The sequence below is a fragment of the Phallusia mammillata genome, chromosome 2 (genome assembly GCF_965637545.1).
Source record: "Phallusia mammillata chromosome 2, kaPhaMamm4.hap1.1, whole genome shotgun sequence".
NCBI lineage: Eukaryota > Metazoa > Chordata > Ascidiacea > Phlebobranchia > Ascidiidae > Phallusia > Phallusia mammillata.
The window spans coordinates 23,376,965-23,396,150 of NC_137253.1; the positions used below are offsets into that span (position 1 = coordinate 23,376,965).

The 19,186-nt window shown below is 36.4% G+C and overlaps 3 protein-coding genes across 6 annotated transcripts in view; 1 reads left to right on the top strand and 2 right to left on the bottom strand.

The window, feature by feature from the left end:
* Window positions 1–4,719, bottom strand: LOC145213359 (carbohydrate sulfotransferase 1-like). Of its 2 annotated transcripts, XM_080081602.1 has the most exons (7): window positions 2,291–4,719; window positions 2,091–2,225; window positions 1,594–1,858; window positions 1,407–1,518; window positions 964–1,044; window positions 646–818; window positions 1–575 (listed from the first exon to the last, which is right to left on the bottom strand). In XM_080081602.1, the coding sequence occupies exons 1-7, from the start codon at window positions 2,466–2,468 to the stop codon at window positions 257–259; spliced, it is 1,263 nt and encodes a 420-aa protein (XP_079937728.1). In that variant the 5' UTR covers window positions 2,469–4,719; the 3' UTR covers window positions 1–256. The 2 variants fall into 2 exon arrangements, with proteins under 2 accessions (XP_079937728.1, XP_079937729.1); XM_080081603.1 differs by lacking the exon at window positions 1–575 and having other exon boundaries at window positions 723–818; window positions 957–1,044.
* Window positions 4,720–4,789: 70 nt separating this feature from the next.
* LOC145213358 (carbohydrate sulfotransferase 1-like) lies at window positions 4,790–8,837 on the bottom strand. Its single transcript, XM_080081601.1, has 6 exons — window positions 8,225–8,837; window positions 6,801–7,065; window positions 6,347–6,461; window positions 6,151–6,231; window positions 5,897–6,069; window positions 4,790–5,193 (listed from the first exon to the last, which is right to left on the bottom strand). Exons 1-6 carry the CDS (start codon window positions 8,565–8,567, stop codon window positions 4,887–4,889), a joined length of 1,284 nt encoding a protein of 427 aa, XP_079937727.1. The 5' UTR covers window positions 8,568–8,837; the 3' UTR covers window positions 4,790–4,886.
* A 789-nt stretch (window positions 8,838–9,626) lies between these two features.
* LOC145214873 (E3 ubiquitin-protein ligase UBR4-like) overlaps window positions 9,627–19,186 on the top strand; it is a 56,645-nt gene continuing 47,085 nt past the window's right edge. For 2 of the 3 annotated variants that reach the window (XM_080083481.1, XM_080083483.1), the window contains exons 1-25: window positions 9,627–9,768; window positions 9,833–9,930; window positions 10,305–10,451; window positions 10,510–10,596; window positions 11,108–11,233; window positions 11,376–11,589; window positions 11,884–12,047; window positions 12,118–12,182; window positions 12,250–12,401; window positions 12,459–12,636; window positions 12,788–12,878; window positions 12,946–13,059; window positions 13,600–13,738; window positions 13,820–13,889; window positions 14,029–14,200; window positions 14,257–14,411; window positions 14,631–14,720; window positions 14,820–14,927; window positions 15,339–15,464; window positions 15,816–16,046; window positions 16,109–16,201; window positions 16,266–16,362; window positions 18,130–18,223; window positions 18,510–18,756; window positions 19,004–19,164. In XM_080083481.1, coding sequence (XP_079939607.1) covers window positions 9,668–9,768; window positions 9,833–9,930; window positions 10,305–10,451; window positions 10,510–10,596; window positions 11,108–11,233; window positions 11,376–11,589; window positions 11,884–12,047; window positions 12,118–12,182; window positions 12,250–12,401; window positions 12,459–12,636; window positions 12,788–12,878; window positions 12,946–13,059; window positions 13,600–13,738; window positions 13,820–13,889; window positions 14,029–14,200; window positions 14,257–14,411; window positions 14,631–14,720; window positions 14,820–14,927; window positions 15,339–15,464; window positions 15,816–16,046; window positions 16,109–16,201; window positions 16,266–16,362; window positions 18,130–18,223; window positions 18,510–18,756; window positions 19,004–19,164 — 3,320 coding nt within the window. In that variant the 5' untranslated portion in view covers window positions 9,627–9,667. The remainder of the gene's footprint in view (window positions 9,769–9,832; window positions 9,931–10,304; window positions 10,452–10,509; window positions 10,597–11,107; window positions 11,234–11,375; window positions 11,590–11,883; window positions 12,048–12,117; window positions 12,183–12,249; window positions 12,402–12,458; window positions 12,637–12,787; window positions 12,879–12,945; window positions 13,060–13,599; window positions 13,739–13,819; window positions 13,890–14,028; window positions 14,201–14,256; window positions 14,412–14,630; window positions 14,721–14,819; window positions 14,928–15,338; window positions 15,465–15,815; window positions 16,047–16,108; window positions 16,202–16,265; window positions 16,363–18,129; window positions 18,224–18,509; window positions 18,757–19,003; window positions 19,165–19,186) is intronic. The other variant, XM_080083482.1, reaches the window with a different exon arrangement.

A 19,186-nucleotide genomic window follows, 5' to 3' on the forward strand; every position in this document is an offset into this window, starting at 1 on the left:
TATAGAGTAGGGCAGGAAATGTATTTTGAACAAATAGCAGTAGGCTAATCGAAAGCACATAACACAAATAAACAGTGGAACGTTCGAGCAATTCGCTTTACATTCACTAAATATCCGCATTTATATTTCTGTCTCTCCTCGGAAAATTAAGTGCAGATATTGGACTTTTTCCACAATTACTGCGTTTTAACGAGCAAAGGTCAAAAGGCACCGTTTTGGGAGCAAATAAGTAAAAAAAAATGAACCGCACTTGATGCTATAATAATGACTTGGCAATTAAAGGTATTTCTAAGTTTCGCAACTCTTCTTCGCTGCTTGCAGGCTTGTACCCGTACAAGTCCATCACTTTTGCGCAAGTATTTTGAATAAGCGACACAGTATCAAAAGAAAGTGTTTTTCGCCACGATTGCATAGTTTTGGACGAATTGCGATTCGTAGTCCATTGAGTTTTGGTTTGATTATTTGCTTGTGTGTTTTTTGCAATCCAATTTTTCACTTCGGTGGTAAATTTGAGTCCCACGAAACGGTAAATCTGGTTGGAAAATTTGAATGGATCCATTGCAAGGTCTTCGTATCTGGTTTAAAACAACAGGGGCAAAAATTGTTTGACGTCGTTTAAAAACTAATTTAATCACTTCATCTTACCTAACTCTTAGGTATTTACCAACCAACCAATTGCTGTTGTTGGCAAAAGGCGCGATGCCATTGATCCAGTGACGATCACAGGTCATAGCCGTATTGGCAGCTAATGTCATTGTCGGATGCAGTTTAAGCCTGGAACTTTGTATGCCTCTCGGATCACGGACAAGATGTATGACCTGTAGAAAAATAAGCCAAATTATGTGAAGGGTTTATTTTTATTTTTTTGACATACAATTTGTTGCCATTCCTAAACACACGTTAGACTGGCGTTGTATACACAAATTTACATAAAAAACATGAAGTGATAACTTTACCGCCTACTTTTAAGTCGTATTTTGGATCTTCTAAAATTTTTCTCAGCCATTCAATCTTGTACAAACGGATAACCTTCGTCACGGAAAGCTAAAATGGAGACGACAAAGTCAACTTTGCTGAGACAAAATACGAAAATCAAGTCATCTTTAAGGGCAAAACTAAAAATATAGTATCAAAAAAGTTGGATTTAATAGGTTTAATAAAACACGTGCTTTGGCGTAGTTGTATATTCTTCGGGTTTCAACAGATAATCTAACACAAAATTTATGCGTTTGGGTATTTTTGTCTTGGGCAATGATTTTTTACATTGGTAACTATCGCTTACTTTAGTTATGATAAAAAGCAAACTTAGATTACGTTTACAAAGAAAAAATCTGTTTATTAGAAAGGAAACCAAAATAAAATATAGCAAAGATAAACACCACAACATCAATTATCAATCTATTTACCTTTTTACTTCTACACATATGATTAACGCGTGGTATGTGAACTGGTCCACAATGTTTGCAGCGATTACCCAGTGGACAGAGTTCTTTCGAGCATAAGTTTCGAGAGCGTTCTCTGCGCAAAGAAAATCAAAAAATCAATTTGTCAACTTCCACTTGGTTATATATACTGGTGTTTTATACAACGTACCTGAAGCAAAAGTTATCTTGAAGACATTGCTCGCTGGGGCTGAGGCTGTGGAAGTTAACGGTTTTGTACAGATAATCGATATCCGGAAAATCGCATTTGAGAATACGGCGAAGCAAACGCACTTTATCTTCAGCATAGGTGTTGTCACCACGGTAGGTTAGGAACATTGTCATTGGCTCAAAGGTATAAAATGCATCGTTATGTTGATTGAAAAGCTCACCAAGAAATGACGAACCTGAACGGTATTGGGTCACTATGATGACGCCTGTAAAGGAAAAGATTACAAAAATGCGTAAGGGCTTGTTGTGTCTTTCTCGCGTTGGCTTGGCTGTGTATAATGACACACGTGTTAAAACATAGTTTAAAATAACTTGATACCTTACTGAATTTACCGGTACCTAGGTCCTGGAGCGAAATTGGAATAATGCCTAAGTGCTTAACGGAAACTTAGCTTATTCTGAGGGGGAAATACAATCAAGCACAAAAGTAATCAATACCTTTAGTTTGCTTTGGAAGTTGCTTTTTCACAGGTCCATAGTATTCGCTGTTCTCGAGCATAAAGGCATTTCTCTCAGCTACAATCTTTAGGATGTCTGGTATGAACTTGGCGTCAACTTGGTACAACTCGTCTTCTGCAAATTGAGTGTAAAATTAGTTAGGTGCCGATAGTGTCTGTTTTCTATACCTCACTGTATACCTTTGGTAGGATGTGGGTCGGTAATATGGGGATTCGGATCTTGGTGTGTTGCGTATCGGTTTCGTTCATGAAAGCTGTTTATGAAATCATGGGACACGTATATGTTAACGGCCGCAAATATAAATGTGGCTGCGAGACAAGCCCAGCCCAACCACACAAAATACTTTCGCGCTTCCATTATTACCTTTCAGCCAACCTAAGATGGAGCGAAAAACAAGACGTTTGTAAAGTATTTTCTGACACTCGATATATCTGGCCTGTGTAAGCTCAAAGCAATTAAAGGTAAGCCTATTTAGTCTCTAGAGACTGTTGGCAAACACTGGTGCGATTTGGCTAGTTCAGTGTTTAATGAGGGTGCACAGTACAATCTTGGGGTTACTGTAACTGTATGGTCACTAGTTTTTATGGTTTATCACATACAAAACAACTCGTGGCTTACACTGACAAATAATATGTTCTATAACTGTCTACTGATAGCAGAATTAAACCTAATTAAGTTGTTGACTACAATAGGTGTGACGCAACCAATCTTGAAAAGCGATTTGTTTTCACAACAACAATAGCTAGGATGCCAGTATTGTTTACTCAATTCAGTTAGAATTTAAACATACTACGTTTCCTTCGTCAGTCCAGGATAGGTTAGCTGTGCTTTCCTATCTTATTAAAACAATCTTCCATCAGCACACTTAAGGTCTGTAACTAGGGAACGCAAGTCATATTAAACAAGGGTCGATGGACCAACTACTGATTTCTAATATTGCAAAACTGTAGTAAACGCTGTTCTTTTCTACTTCAGTTTTTCGATTCTTTTAAATAATACTGCTGTTTTCATCGACACAACTGGCATTTGTGTTATCTGTAAAAGCTTACACTTATCGATCCCGTTTAATCATTAACCAAAGTTATACTTGATCACGCAGACTGAAAACTGCTGTAAGGCCCAAGGTGCGCAGGACTAGTTTGCCGTTCGTTACGCAAGGTTGAGGCTGTACAGTGCACCTAATCGAGAGCAGGCGCATATCTTTAATGGGTTAAATAGGCAAAAACAAAACAAGCCAGTAATACAAAGTTGCAGTCAAGAGAAAATATGAAGCGATTTAATTGTTGGAGTGAAAACAAGTTGCTACTAAATCCTCGCTGCGTGCGTCAATAACCGTTGTCTTTCATAGTACAGAAAATCAGTTTAAACTCACACTCAATTGAAAACTATACCCGGAAGTGTTGAATTTCAAAATTGGCGCTGCAGTTACATGCTGGAGCTAACAATCTACTGCTTACTTTACTGTTTTCAGCTAGCTACCCCTAATGTAAACCTTTTTGTCTTGTTACGTATGTTATCAAACACCTCATACAGTCGCCTCGAAATACTTTCAAATTACAAACAATTTCCTGTTGACCTTTTTGGGTAACAACACGCAGCCGCGTTCTCTGTCCCAAAAATCCTCTCCAAAGATACAAACTTGTACAAACTACGATTTTCGCCAGTCTGATCGCCCATTCATTGAGGAGCGGGCCGCGTACGTTAAGTCAACATGGGATGTAAGTGATAAGGGAAATGACATAGACAAACTGCAGAGGTGGATATAACGCGGTAAAAAGTACTTCCAAATGTTAACATTGGCACGAATAAAGATAAATTTTGGTTTAACCATTGGATTTGCTTGTATTGCAAAGGTGTAAAAAAACAAATTTCAATCAATTAAAGACGCCGATGGGTCAATGTTTCTACCAAACCTTTGCAACAAATATCTCTTTATAATCCTGGTAACTTGATTCTGGGAATAATTCCCTGTTCTATTATGTTGCAACGATTTCCACCTTTCGTTATAAGCATATATGTCACAAGTTTAGGAAATCTTAGTTTCCAGATTAAAATCAGTTGACGATCTTATAAAGAACAAACATATTTCGCTAAAAAGCATCTTCACTGTCTATAGAGAGCAATAAAACGGATTAAAATTAGAAAAGTCTAGTTCCTTCACAAACACGATCATTCCTCAACTGAAAGCCCAGCAGACTAAACCGACTGTAAGTGTGAACACGCAATAGAAGATAAGAAAACGCACGAAAGATAAAAACCTTTAAAGGCGAAGAAAAAACACGCGTCACTTACACCTCGGTAAACCATTTTTTAATGTTAATTTTTGCATCGATCTTATTCGGCTATCCGTCTTCGGCTATATTCAGGTCCGCAGTAAGTGACAATGTTTGTCTGGTGCCAGCTAAGCTACTGCTACGGCACAGAATAATGTCAAATGCTGTTGGGTAACTCGAGCCCCAACTCTTTGTAATATTGTTTTGAAAAGCCACGTTAAGTGTCAACGCTATTCCATGGGTGGAAGACTAACTTCATTAACCGCCCTTAAATGCTAGCAGTGCAGTGACAAAAATTTCATGAAAAACATTATTTGTTACTGTTTGTTCTCGATCAACAGTGCAACTCACGAGCGGTCTATGTGGTAAAAAGTATGAGATGTACATGTGAAGAGCAAGATGAGCTAGCAGTTTAGGTATATGTATTCAGCTTTGGTACAATATACACCGAAGCACGTAATTTGTCTAACATCGCAAAAAAAACCTTGAAAATAATGCAATGCTAAATAGTGAGTTGATTGTCCAAATCTCGCAACTCCTCAACACTGCTTACTGGTTTATAACCATACAGTTTCATTACTTTGCCACATATCTTCTGTATTTGTGCAACAGTGTCAAACGAGAGATGCTGTCGCCACGATTGCATCGTTTCTGAAGAATTTCTGCTCGTTGCCCATTTGCTGTTTGATGGGTTCTTGGACTGGGTATTTTTTGTAATCCAGTTCTTAACTGGAAGTGTCAAATGTAATCCAACAAAACGGTAAATCTCACTAGAGTATTTTACCGGTTCTGATGCAAGGTCTTCGTATCTGTGTCAAGAAAGCTTAAAAGTTCCATAAACAATGAAGTATATTTTGACATACACCATGCAATTAATACCACCCGTTGGTTTGAAACAATACACACATTTTCGTTTATTATGTGCCTGGGGTCATCAAACTGCTGTCTGGGAAGTTAGTTTGTCCGGCCCGCGCAGATATGCATCTTGACATATCTCATTTTTTTTAACTCAAGTTAATGCTTTTCTACGAACAAATGCTTTTATTTTGCTATTGTGATCAAATATTGCCAGTGAAAGAGACTCTTCAATGTGCCACATATTTTTACTCTTTAACAGTTGCACTATCTGACTCTGACTTCGATTTTGGGTAAGGCCTCTGCAGCAGTATCACAAAAGCGCTTCGGGGATCAAAGTTTGAGAACAGTGATGCATTAGGGCAGGGCTTCTCAAACTTTTTTGCTCTGCGACCCCATTTTAGAAAAGAAATTTCTACGTAACCCCTTGATGGGTATAGCGTTAGCCTATACACGAGAATAATATTTTGACAATAAATTTACGCACATATATCGCAAATCACAGTTTGAGAAGTCCTGCATTAGGGCATGTATATGCTATATGGCCCTCTCGTGTTATTTTCTATGTCAACAGGCGCTCTGTGAAAAAAGTTTGGTAGCCACTGCTGGTATACACTAAAAAACAGTTGTTCACTTTAAGACTTTTATTGTGCTTACCTAATCCTCAAATATTTTCCTGACAACCATTCAGTGTTTTCAGAAACGGGCGCATTACCATTGATCCAATGGTGGTCGCACATAACGGTTGCGTTGACAGTCACGTCCATTTCTGGGTGGATTTTGAGCCTTGAACTTTGTACGCCTCTAGGATCACGTACAAGATGTATGACCTGGTTCAAGTATTTATAAGTTAACATGAGTCCCCAAGCATTCGTTTCTTCGAGCAACCGATATGAACATCACTGTCCCACCTTTAGGTCGTAACTGGGATCTTCCAAAAGACTCTTAAGCCAACGAATGTTGTACAACCGAATGACTTTAATTGCAGAAATCTAAACAAAACGCAGGATAAGGTAGGGTGCAATTGCTAAATTTAAAACAACTTTATCGCAAAGTTACGAAAACGCAAAGTTGTGTTAAAATCAGAACCATATGCCTGATAGGTACCTTTTTGCCTCTACACATCTGATTCATGCGTGGAAGATGAAATGGTCCGCCACAAGCATGACAAGCTCCATAGCGAGGACAGAGTTCTCTTGGGCAGAGGTTTCGCAAACGTTCCCTGAACAAACCGATTGTTGAAAGTGAATTACACAATATAACAAAACATGAAAACAATTTGAACACATTTTTTCGGTCAAATTCGAAGGAGTCTTGTAAGGGTTCGAGCTAACACAGAAACTCACAGCACGCCGGTTTCTGAATTTCCGATATGTGGCGCAACGGAGCATAGGCGTTTACGATGACATTAATTCCTGATTTAGCAAATTGCCGACTCAGCAATTACTGCCATTGCAAACGCCCATGCTCCGTTGCGCCACTTATCGGAAATTCTCAAACCGGCGTGTTGTGAACTTGTGAGTTCCTGTGTTAGTAGCTCTACCCTTGTAAGAAGGTATACCTGAAACAGAAGTTATCTTTTATGCACTGCTCGCTGAGTTCGTGGTCGTAAAAGTCGTATGTCTTGTACAATGAGGCGAAGTCCGGGAAATCACACTTGAGAATACGATCAAGCACTTCAACCTTGTCTTCGGCATGAGTGTTGTCACCACGGTAGCTGGAGAATATCTTCAGTGGCTCAAAGGTGTAAAACACGTCGTGATGTTGATTGAAAAGTTCACCGAGAAATGATGAGCCAGAACGGAATTGGGTCAATATTATGACACCTGCTTAAATAAATTACCTATTTTATGTGGGGCTATATTAGTGGTTCTCAAACTTTATAAATATTTTTTTCTAAAGGTTCATTTGCCATTGGGTCTAGCAATTACATTTCATGACGTTAAATGTTTTTTTTAATGCTTACAAAAAGAGTATGGCAAATTACACATGACAGTGGATAACATCACGCAAGGCTAAAAATAAGCACAAGATCGTTTGCAAACAGTTGCATTTTTTGTTGCTGGTGATGGAAAAGGGCTTTTGTTTAACAATGAAGACTGTTGATTGCACTAAAATTTGTCCATATTTTGAAGGGCTATAAAAAAGTATTGTCCGTATTTCTAAAAATGTCCTTGTGTTTGACTTGGGTCCTTATTTTGCCATATTTTCAACAATTACAGCAAATCAAATCCCTACTGCAAGTAAAAGTAAACCTAGACCGGAGCTGTTATGAGATGCACAAAATATTTTCTGCTTAAAGAGTTGCTGGAACAGATTGCTTTAGGCCAGGGATGAACAAACTTTTTACTCTGCGGGCCGGATGAGTTTAATAATGATTCGCGCTGGCCGCACGCAGTTTACATGCCCTAGCGTCGTCTTTTCAAACTAAGCCTGCGAGGCGATTTTTATAAGGGCGCAACGATATGGTCTTTCTACAATCCCATTTAATCCGGCCCGCGGGCCGTAGTTGTGACCCCTGCTTTCGGCAAGAAATGTGGCATGTGAAATGTCATGGCTTATTCAAATGCAAAGAATTGCTCAAAAACGTTTGTTTCGTTCAGTATGAAAATTTATTTTTTTGGTTGTACTTATTTAGCGCTTCATGTCGATGGCAACAGAGCATATACAAGTGACTCCAAAAATGATTGTAACAAAATCAAGCATTCAGCGGTAACAACGAAATTGCTTTACGTGACCTGGACCGCGAACCCTAGTTTTAGATCCGATATGTTATATAGTTCACACCTTTAAACCCCAACGCGTTCATTGTAGAACAGATTTAATGCTTGTAAATTGCTGTTGATGGATCGGTTTGGCCAACACAACCTTCACGAAATTTTATGCAAAATAAGGTTCGGTTGTGGTGACACATCAAATACGCTGTTTAAAGTGAACGATACGCAAAATTCCTGCACCGCCTAAGATAAGTAAAATATTTTTTACCTCTGGTTTGTTCTGGAAGCTTTTGTTCAATCGGTTGGTAGAATCTTGAATATCGTTTCATGAAGTTGTATCTTTCTTGTACAAGCTTGATCATACGAGGTACCAATTCTGGGTTGATTTTGTACGTATTATTTACCGTGATTTGATGTTCTAAAGTCCTTGGCTCATTTTTAAACCTCATTATGTTTTTGCTGTCGAAAATGAGTCTGTTATTTGTATACCTTGCTTTTCTCGTTTCTGGTTGGATTTTGCACACGAATTGGTCAATCATGATAACGTTGAGAGATGCGGCAAAAAAGGATAAGCAACACAGCCACAGTTTTAAATTCCGCCGGTCAGTCATTTTAGACCGAATCTTAACATTATAAGCTGAAAAAAGGCTGGGTAAAATGTCACAAATCAAAGTGTAACCTTAATTTAGTCTCGTCACTAGCTGCTTAGACTATCTTAATTAAAGTCACATTTTCTACGTTGTTTACCAAACTCTCGCCCTACTCAACCTGCATCTTTACGATCATCGTTGATAAACTGTATGTTGGCCTATGCTCTGATTTATAAGACTTGTGCACCAAATGATGCAGTCCAATTATATCCCTGATACCGCATTAGTGCATTTAGCACACAGAACGACAAACAATGCATGATTTGTTTCTCAAAAGACAATGAGCACATCCGCTCATTAAGGTGCGAACCATCAGTTCAGACACTAAGCAACATTAGCATTGAAAAGTAACTGAATTTTAGTTGGTAAGACTGATTGTGCTGTGGAGGTTTGACGTTTCTTCTCTCCAAAACGTTCTTTGTCTTATTTTTGACAGTAAAATCACAAAACATTCTCTTCATTCTTATTTTTAGCCTCACATTGATTTGTAGTTGTTCTAAACTCTTAAAACATATGGTTGTAGCCTACGTCGGGTCGGGATCTGCTTGGTTAAAGTTTTGAAAACGGATTTGATTCACCAATCGGCCACATTCGTGGCGTAATTTTATTTTGAGATTTTTTTAACTTAAATTTATTTATTTTTCTATGGACCTATTTATTCACGGTTCATGAGTTTTCGTCATGCTTTGCCTCTTTTCGTCACGCCACAATGGCGATGATCTGTTCCTGCACTTTCATTTATTATCTGATTCTGTGTTTTCTGTTAGGCATTAGTTTGATTTAGGAGTGTCGCTGGCAGATATAGCAAAAGTTTATGAAGCTAATTTCGCGCAAAAGCTGTTGATAGTTTCAAAATCCACCATTGAAGACTTTTTTTATTTGAATTCCTCCCAAAAATGCATTGTTTGATAGCCAACCTTTTTGTTAAGATGTATGCACCTAATGCACCAATCACCATTATTAATGTTAAAACCTAATTACACATATTTTTTTAAATCTGTTGTTACTGCTGCAGGAAAATCAATATTATTTTCATTGTGTTGTATACCATGTAAAAAGTTATGATAGACTGGGAATTGTCTATTAAACCACTTCTTTGTGGAAATGGAGCAGCATTGAAAGCTGATGAAGTCGTAAATATTTCAAGAACTTTAATTGAGAAGTAAGTTAAAAAAGTTTGTGTTTTTTCATGAAGATGCATGAATTATTTTTTGTGGGTTTTACAGCAAACAAAAGATTCTCCACCATGATGAGATGCATGGAAACTTTTTTTCTTTGTTTGTTGCTCTCGCTGGACAAGCCCTTCCTACTGGATTTGAAAACAGTCAGTATCATACAGCAAGTTTCCCACATTATGTTTCAAACTGTTAAAGCTGTAAGATTATTCTATTAGCCACTTGCTGTTTTCGAAAACTGCACACCTTTCCATTAAAAAATGCCTAGAATTTTATCTAGCAACTTTCTTATACTTGTTGTGCTTCTTTTTCTGTAGTTTACAATATGCAGAAACTAACCCCTAATTGATGTCCTAACTGGTCATTTTGTTAATGGTAATACATTCCAAACCACATCAATGTGCTCACCAAATTCTGAATGATTTACTGAGCTAACTTTTAAGCATGTAAAAAATACTCATAGACATAAAGTTTAGACCTAAAGTTATGGGTGGTTTGAGTTTGATTACTTTGTCATTTTCAGTTCACAAAGATGACTTTGAGCTGGTTGCTCAGGCCTGCAATGTGGTTTTGCAATATTGCATTGTTCACATTGTGAATTACACCACCAAAACTCAACCAACGGCTGTGACACAAAATCACCTTGTACTTGTTGTAAAGTCACTCTGTGGTAGGTTTGCATGTTTAAATTTTGTCATGACTACATTTAAACATCTTGCCTTTTTAAGGGGATCATGTGTTCCAAAGATCTGATATTATCAAGTTCATTGCTTTAATCAAATCGGTCAACATCCCAATGCTTGTTAAAAAATCTGGTAAGGTTATTCTTATGACAAGAATTTTAAATGTAATTGGATGCTTTTTTCATATCTTTGTTCTAATTTACAACTCACACATGCTATTGGTGTAAAAATAACATGGACCTGCTTGTCTATAAAAAATATCATATCCTGTTAATACCACTACCACTTTGCATTTACATGTGTCTGAGAGGACCCAAAGATACACAATTGTACTGTACATTGTTATGCAACAAAACTCCATTCACATGATCAAGTTTAACGCCTGCTTCAATTTGCACTATATTTAAAATGTCTTTTGACCTAGGAATCAGTCAAATGCACTGAAAGTGTTAAGTAGTGGATAAAAATAGGGACCCAATTTAAATTAGGTGAGAAATGTACATTCATTCTAATAACAGCAAATACAACATGTGGCAGAGCATTGATTAGGACGTAAAATCTCACAATAAGTACATAAAACTATTTTAGTTTTTTGTGGAATCTGGTTGGAAGATATGTTTTTTACTAAGACTTGCTTTTGCAGATCTTGATCAAAACAGTGATGCATCTTCAACTGTTATTAAAGAAGAAGCATCAAACACTTCAAAGGGTGTTTCAAATGAAGATTTGTTTTCAGTATTTGCAGTTTCAACAACCGATATCGACCCAGGTAATAAAAACAGACAAAGATGTGACATGGTAACTACCACCTATTCAACTTGTGTGTTGTGGAAATGCAATGACTTTCTTGCACCACATGCATATATTGCTACATGTAGTGCTGAATTTTAAGATATACTCAAACTTTTCAGGTAAAAATCTCACTATAGCATTAAAACAGAGAAACTTAGAGGTTGTTCAGGCTCTTAGTATTGAGCATGGCCTTGTGAAGTCCTTGCTCGGTCTACCATGCCTCAAACAATATGTTGCCAAGCACCAAGCCATGGTAGAAGCCTGGAAGCTGAACAAAGTTGAATCAGTGGATTTTGTTAACTCTGAAAAAGTTGCCACCTCAACAACAGAAGAGTAAGTAACATGGTATTTAAGATCCTTAAGTTTGATATACGTACTGGTATTGTTCATATTTTGCCAACTTTCACACTGATTTTGTTTATTGGGTGTCTGTTGATTGATGACTAACTAGTTCTGTTTAAAAACTTACTTTACTCTTTGTTGCTAAATCAGCTTTTTTATACAATACCAAATAGATTCAGTGCATTTTAAAGGTCTTTAGTATTAGTATTAGAGAAATAAAAGACTTCATTTTTGTCAGTTGGTATAGGTTGTATGGATATCTTGGTATTTACCTTTGTGTTACAGACTATTTCAGTTACAAACAGACTTGCGACTGGTGAAAGATGCTTGTGATCCATTCATTACCGAACCATTTACCCAAAATGAACTGTTGATAAATGTAGACTTGGTTTTGGGATGTCTATGTGCAGCAGTTAATGTCACAATGGCTGTTAACATCTTGCAGCAAGGTACCAAGGGTCTCATTGTATTATATCAACAAGTTTATATGTGACTCAAATTTACCTAACATATGTTTAGGTGGCTTGGAATCAGCCATAAACCAAGAATGTCAGATTGATGCCTCACAGATTGTTAAGGATGCAGTGAGTAGATCATACCCATTTTAACAATAAAAAATCAAATCATAAACTTATTTTATTTGTCATTCAGTTGCATGTGTGCAAAGCTATGGTTTCTGCTATGGGCAAATCTGCCCATTTTGGCGCAAATGTTTGCCATAACCTTCAATTTTTGGCTCTAAATCAACTTTTGCATGGAATGAAGTCTCTGTATGACAAAAGTGCTTTGTTACCAACTACAAGGTTTGTATGCCAATTTGCTTTATGTAGGAGCAATATTTAATTATTCTACATACTTAGTGACTTTTTTATTGGAATCTCATCACTGGCATCTGAGATAATAAGGAATTTGCTGGTGGAATGTAACACAAATGCATGGAGATATCCACCTAGTTCAGAAAGTCAAAACATTGCCTTGTTTGCAAATGTGATGAATACAGTGTCACCATTACAACAGCTCCAGTACTTGGCTTCCCAGGTACAACTACAAATAAACTCTTAAGTTGATGCTTTAAACTTTTTATTATTTTTAAACTCAAATTATTTACAAAGCTATTTTGTAAGCTGTGGCCAATGTTTTATTACTATGATGTACACAACAAGTTAAAAATGCTTTAATTTAATTACAGTTTCCTGTTTTACAATTGTTAATGGGGGCAGTTAGTATGGCCTTTAATGCTGTGCATGGAGCAAAATTAACTACAAGCATTCAAATTGAAGGTAAGTGTGATAAACTTTCCACAAATAGTTAAATTAATATGTGAACAAAAAAAAAACTTTGTGTTAGATTCAGTGAGCTCTCCCACTGGAAACAAACCGGCTATTCCTGGCCAGGAAGGATTTAGTTACTATGACGATGATGGTGATGATGAAGATTCATCTGATTCTCAATCTGATGAAGGTGATTAAAGTTTTTTGTATTCACTCATTTACCTCCACTTTTTATGGAAATCTCTGAAGCATTTTTATCTTGTTGATTTATCGACTTTTTTACAACCTGTCTGTCATAAACTTGAGTCTACACCAGTGATTCTTAACCACGGCTCTTAGCGCTGCATGCAGCTCCTAAGTCCCAATTACTTATATTGCAACTTGCAGCAGATGTCCACCAAAACCACCAAAATTGCTTTGTTATGAGATCTCATTTTTATGGCTCCTTACACACTTAAAAAACCTCCATTTGGCCCCAACTTTTAAAATGGTTGAGAACCACTGGTCTACACTATCAAATTACTTTTTGCATGATAACTTAACCAAAGCCTATATAAACACAAAGTGTCCATCCAATTGTTTTGCGATACAGCCTTATGAAAGCCATCTTGTTTCCAAAAAATACAGCTGGTATAGGAAAAACACATTAATTGTTTGATTTAAACTAGATAGCTTTAGCATGATTTTGATCAGCAAAATTAAATGAAACTTTTGGGTTCTAACAATTCAGATGATGATGATGATGAGACAATGCTGGGCTCATGGGGCAGGAAGTTTTTTGATATGGGATCTCCCGAAGAGACCAAATCTGAAACACCATTGTTGTCCAAATCTGAGTTGCCAACAGTTGAAACCAACAAACCATCAAGGTAAACCATTCAGATCTCCCAATTGATTTTTTGGATTATTTTACTGTTGGAAAAAGTTTAATATTGTCTTTCTATTTGCAGAAGCGCCAGCAGCAAAACTATTACAATGGCATTATCGCCAGATTTCTTACCTGAATCTATGCAAGACCAGGTGATTGTTAATGTGTTTAAACTTACAATTGAAGTAAATTGATTGTTTTGTTGCTCAGAACTAAAATTGTTTGGTTCACTTTTTTAACTTTGTTTTTTACTATTTTGATGTACTTCTTTACAAAAATGGATGTTTACAGTTTTTGCAGTTGCTGTCTAGCATTATGAAAATGGTGGTTGACAGCATTATGCTCTCAAAAGTTGAATGGCTAAAAAACTATTTCTGCCAAAATTTGTCAGACAAAATCCTCATGGACATTGCTGACATGGTGAATGAAATCGATGGTGATGGAAAAATTATTTCCACAGAAGGTAAATAGGTTACAATCAAATAGTGAAGATTGAAAAATAATTGTAAAAACTTGCAGGTATTGCCATCATGAGCTTTGTCACAAAACTCCTTTCCACAAACCTTTTTGACCTGGAAAAAAGATCAAGAATTGCAAAGATATTTTTGGCGAAACACCTTGAAAAGGAAAACCAACTGTTCCTGGGACCACTTGCTGCTTCAATTTTGGCCCAGGTATTATAATGTTTCAAACACATATTTTTGTTTAGTCTAAAAGATTGCATTAGTCAGAAAACTTGGATGTAACTTTTTTTTTTTTACAATTTTTTTCCTCCTTTTTAATGATACATTACTGAGAATAGCCCTTTATTATTAATTTTAAGTATCTTATTAAGACTGTTAGATGTTGAAGCAGTTGGCTTTTACAATGTTACATATAAAACTTCTCTACAGCATTTGATACAACAACAAGAAATTGGAAAAGGTTCATCTGACAGTGCTGAAGTTATTTCCTTCATCAATTCTCTAGTTCACTACTACCAGGTATGCATCCCACATATATTTGCTTTTTTACTCATTGTATGTTGTAACAATTTTTCAGGGGCGTAAAGCAAATATTAAACCATGTATTATTGTATTTAGAACCAGGATGAAAAAGCCAAACAAGATGTTGGAGTTGAAATGTTTCAACTTGTATTGTTCTTGTTCCACACATTGACCAGTCATGGGCAGGAGACGTTTTTGCTGAAGGTATGTTTGACTATAAGCAATATGTTCCTTGAAATGAAATGTCCATTTCTTTTGGAGTGTTTTGTTTGTCTGAGAATTATTTCATATTTTTTCTGTTTCTGCCTAGCTTTGTTGAGAAGTTTTCGTAAGTGTCTGGTATCCATTTTACAACTTAGCCAAGCTCCAAGCTTTGAAAATGGATGTGACGTATTAAATACTTGAGTATCTGCTTGATTTAGCCCATCACTATTAGTTAGAGAAATAAATTTAAAATGTTAAACTTTGTACCTAGTTTGGCTTTACTTAGTAACCAGCTAATTTACCACATTTACCAAAATCTTTAAGCTAGTTTTGGTTTTTATTAAATATATACTTAAATTTCACAAAACCTGTTGGGGACAAGTGTAAAGAAACGTTTACTGTGCTTTGTAGGTTGCAACTGGTGTTGCTTGTCTTAAACCATCAACATGTGAACCACTGTGTACAGCTCGATTATTGCTCCTGTTTGACTACTTGTTGCATGGATTCTCTGCTCCTTCATCACAACTACTACATCAGGTACAGAAGAGTAGCTGTACATAACCCTTACATGCTCTGCAAAAAAGGAAACACTGCTCTGCAAAAAAACATGAAACTTTTTCCATATCCATATATTGTATGTAGTATTACTGTTGTTTGAAACAATATTTAAAAACATTTTCTGTTTAGAAAGTTTATTTATATTTTTTAAGGTTACAAATAATATTGTTTACATTAGTCTGAAATACTTTCTCATGGTGGATTGCTGAACCACCAATCAAACACTTCAAATAATAAAATTAGCTTGCACTTCAGAGATAGGCAATGTAGAATTGTGAAACTGTCCTGCATGGCCTATTCGTAATGTGGTATCAATCCATGCTATTACAGGTAAAATGGAACTTTCAAGCTGTCTGTGGTGTGCTCTCCACTGACCTAAAGCCAAAAGACAGAATGATGACAACAAGAGAATGCTTTGACAGCAGCAAATTGATGTTTGTTTTCAATGATGTCTACAAGCCCAAGGAAGAAACAAAAACCAAGGATAAGGAGAACAAGGACATTGCTTCATTGATTTTTCCTATTTTGATTGCAAAACCTAACCAAGAATCTGCCGCAAATGTATGATAGGTTTAATTTTTTAGAATACTTGTTACAAAACATCTAAATTGTTGTTGTAAAAGCAGAAGTATGGGAAAAATCAGCCAAAATTGTACGAACTTTTGCAAGATGTAGGAAGTGCTTTTGATGAAGAGAAACGTCTTGTAAATGAAAAGGTAAATGTGCAGCCTGTGGAAAATAAATTTGCATGGTCTGGTGAATTCATTGTGTAATTTTCAGGCTTTGAACATCATTCTGAAAGATGCTACATTTTATGACAAGCTTTTTGGAGCATGTGTTTCTTGTTTGGAAGCTGGAGAGAAACTACAGTCAGCAGGTGTTATGAATTTGTATTATTTTTGTTGTTATTAGGGATGGGTTACATACTACAGAGAATTTTTTTTAAAAAAATTTACATTTCTTGGATGACTTTAGCTTCATAGTTATGGGTCCCCTTCCCTGAAGGGGACGCATGTTGATTTTACTCGATTTTTTTTTTCTTCCCTGAAGTTTGTCCACCCCATTTTGCCATGAAATGTTTGATGGATTTCGATGAAACTTTCAGAGATGGTAAATGTGGTTATGCAGATGTGCCATCTACTTCGTTTGACTTGATAACCCCAGTATTTACCCCGCTAGACCCCAAAATGTAAAACGTTTTTGTAAGTTGCTGCGCACCACAAACAGAAAATTTCTGTAGTGTAATAGTATAATATAGGCAGCATAACATATGTTACTTGTGTTTGTGCAATATTGGTGGACGTTTTTGCACATGTCAGTGAGAGGGGGTGGTAACAGCCTTATGACGTCAGAAGTGTAAACGAAACGTCAGAAGTGTAAAAAAAATGCTAATGACACCTCTAGTGGTCAGAATTTTAAACATTGGCCGATTTGAATAAAATTTTACAGGACTGTTGTTTGGGTCATTGTGGTTTCATATTTTATACTTTTGGGTGTAGAACCCCATCAGTTACCCCACTAACCCCCTAAAATGCGTGAAATTTTTAAACAGTGCCAAAATTAAATGAAATTGGACAGCTTGCAGAATACTTTGTGGACGTTTTTGCACATGTCAGTGAGAGGGGTATTAACAGCCTTATGACATCAGAAGTGTAAACATATGTTGCTAATGACACCTCTAGTGGTCAGAATTTTAAACATTGGCCGATGTGGATAAAATTTTACAGGACTGTTGTTTGGGTCATTGTGGTTTCAAATTTTATACTTTTGGGTGTACAACCCCATCAGTTACCCCACTAACCCCCTAAAATGGGTTAAAATATGAAAACATTGTCGGAATTAAATGAAATTTGGACAGCTTGCAGAGTTTGTCATTTATAGGTGTCGATTGTTGTGTTTAACCCTGTAGTTCCAATATTTACCCCTCTTGCCCCCTAGTATGGGTGAATTTTTTAAACAATGTCTGAATTGGATGAAATTTGGATAACTTATGAAGTGTGGCATTTATAGTTGTTGTGTTTTACCCTGTTGCCCCAGTATTTCCCCACTAGCCCCCACAAATGGGTCCATTTTTTAAACAACAATGTCGGAATTGATTGATTTTGTTTTCAGATAGAACACAAAATAAAAACACTTTGAAAAATATATTAATGAAATGAAATTTGAATAGTTTGTACTCCATATAGCATATTTATTTTTGCACAGTACCTATCACTGTGTTTGACTTTACAATACCAAACTTTCTCATTGTTAACTCTTGAAATGCATTATTTACAAATTTGCATGTGTGGGGACCCATGAGTTTCTGCTTGCAGAAACAACCAAGGTTATAAAAGACAGTGGATGATATGGGACCCAATATAAAATAAGCATAGGGAATATATTAGTGTTTCAAAATAGGTTGTAGTGTATATGCAAGGGCAATATGTGCTAAGCCACCCTTCTAGTTTACTTTTATTCTTTCTTATCGAATTTAACCAAAACTTTTGATGGTAGTTATTCAGATCATGTCTCATTCACAAAGTTTCAAAAATATCATTATTTAGTTATGATTGCTTTTTTGGGCTCAGCGCATCCTCAGTTTCAGACATAAAAAGGTTTGTTTTTTACCTTGATTGTTGTTTTAAGCTTTTCTTATTTACAGAATCTGATGAGTGGAGCAACTCCTTGAAATACACATTTCAGGTTGTGTGGAGATTACTCAAGTCCCTTCCACCATCTGAATCTTTCCTAAAAATGTAAGTTGCAATGCAGTCATTCCGCAATACCCCACATACTAGTCACACTTATTGCGTCCAGGTGGGATGGTTCAAAGCATGTTTTCATCTTCTTTGAAGTTCGGCATGGTTTATTTTGTGTAATGCTCGGCTTAGTACATGCGACTGTTCTGCCGAGCACCGAGCATTACAATTTGCGATGCTTGGTATCTAGTACTTGGGGTTTTGGCTCGGTTTGGCCCATCCTATGTTCTGCCTCATTTACGCAACATATTGATCTGGTTACATGTTAAAAATATTTTTGTAGGTGTGAAAACGGAGAAGCAAGCAGCACCTCTGAGTTTCTCATGGCTTTCTATCATATAACAACAAAGCTGGATAGCAATACATCTGCGACTACTCCCACTGCTGAAACTAATGCAGTGATTGGTGCAACACCGGAGAAAAGCATTGTAATGGATGGACAACTGAAACAGCTTATAAAATTGTGTGAACAATTTCTTGCATCCATAGTCCATCTTACATCAACACATTCCAGTCCATCACCTTTGCAGGTTTGAAAATAAAGCACTTTGGAATTCTGGCAAAATTATGTGATACAATATGAAAATTCTTTGACTTTTTTACATTGTTGATCCTAAATCAAATCTTAGTTTTTTAACAAACAGTAAAAACAACTTATTGATATTTTTTTGCCATACACATCTATCTATATTGTAACTGTTTATACCATAACTTTTCAACAAATTTGTAAGTCAATCTCGACCTTATGCTTTAATCGAAATATTACTTTCAATACAGATGATGGTCCTAAGATGTATTTTGAACCAAACCCAAGTACAGCTATGGTCCAAATTCTTGAAATCAATCGATGCAGCTGATCCTTATGATGCGATGCCTCTAGTGAGCGAATTACTTACAGTTGTCCTACAAATGGTGACAGCACATGCAACATTATGCAGGTAAGCATGTTATACAAAACAA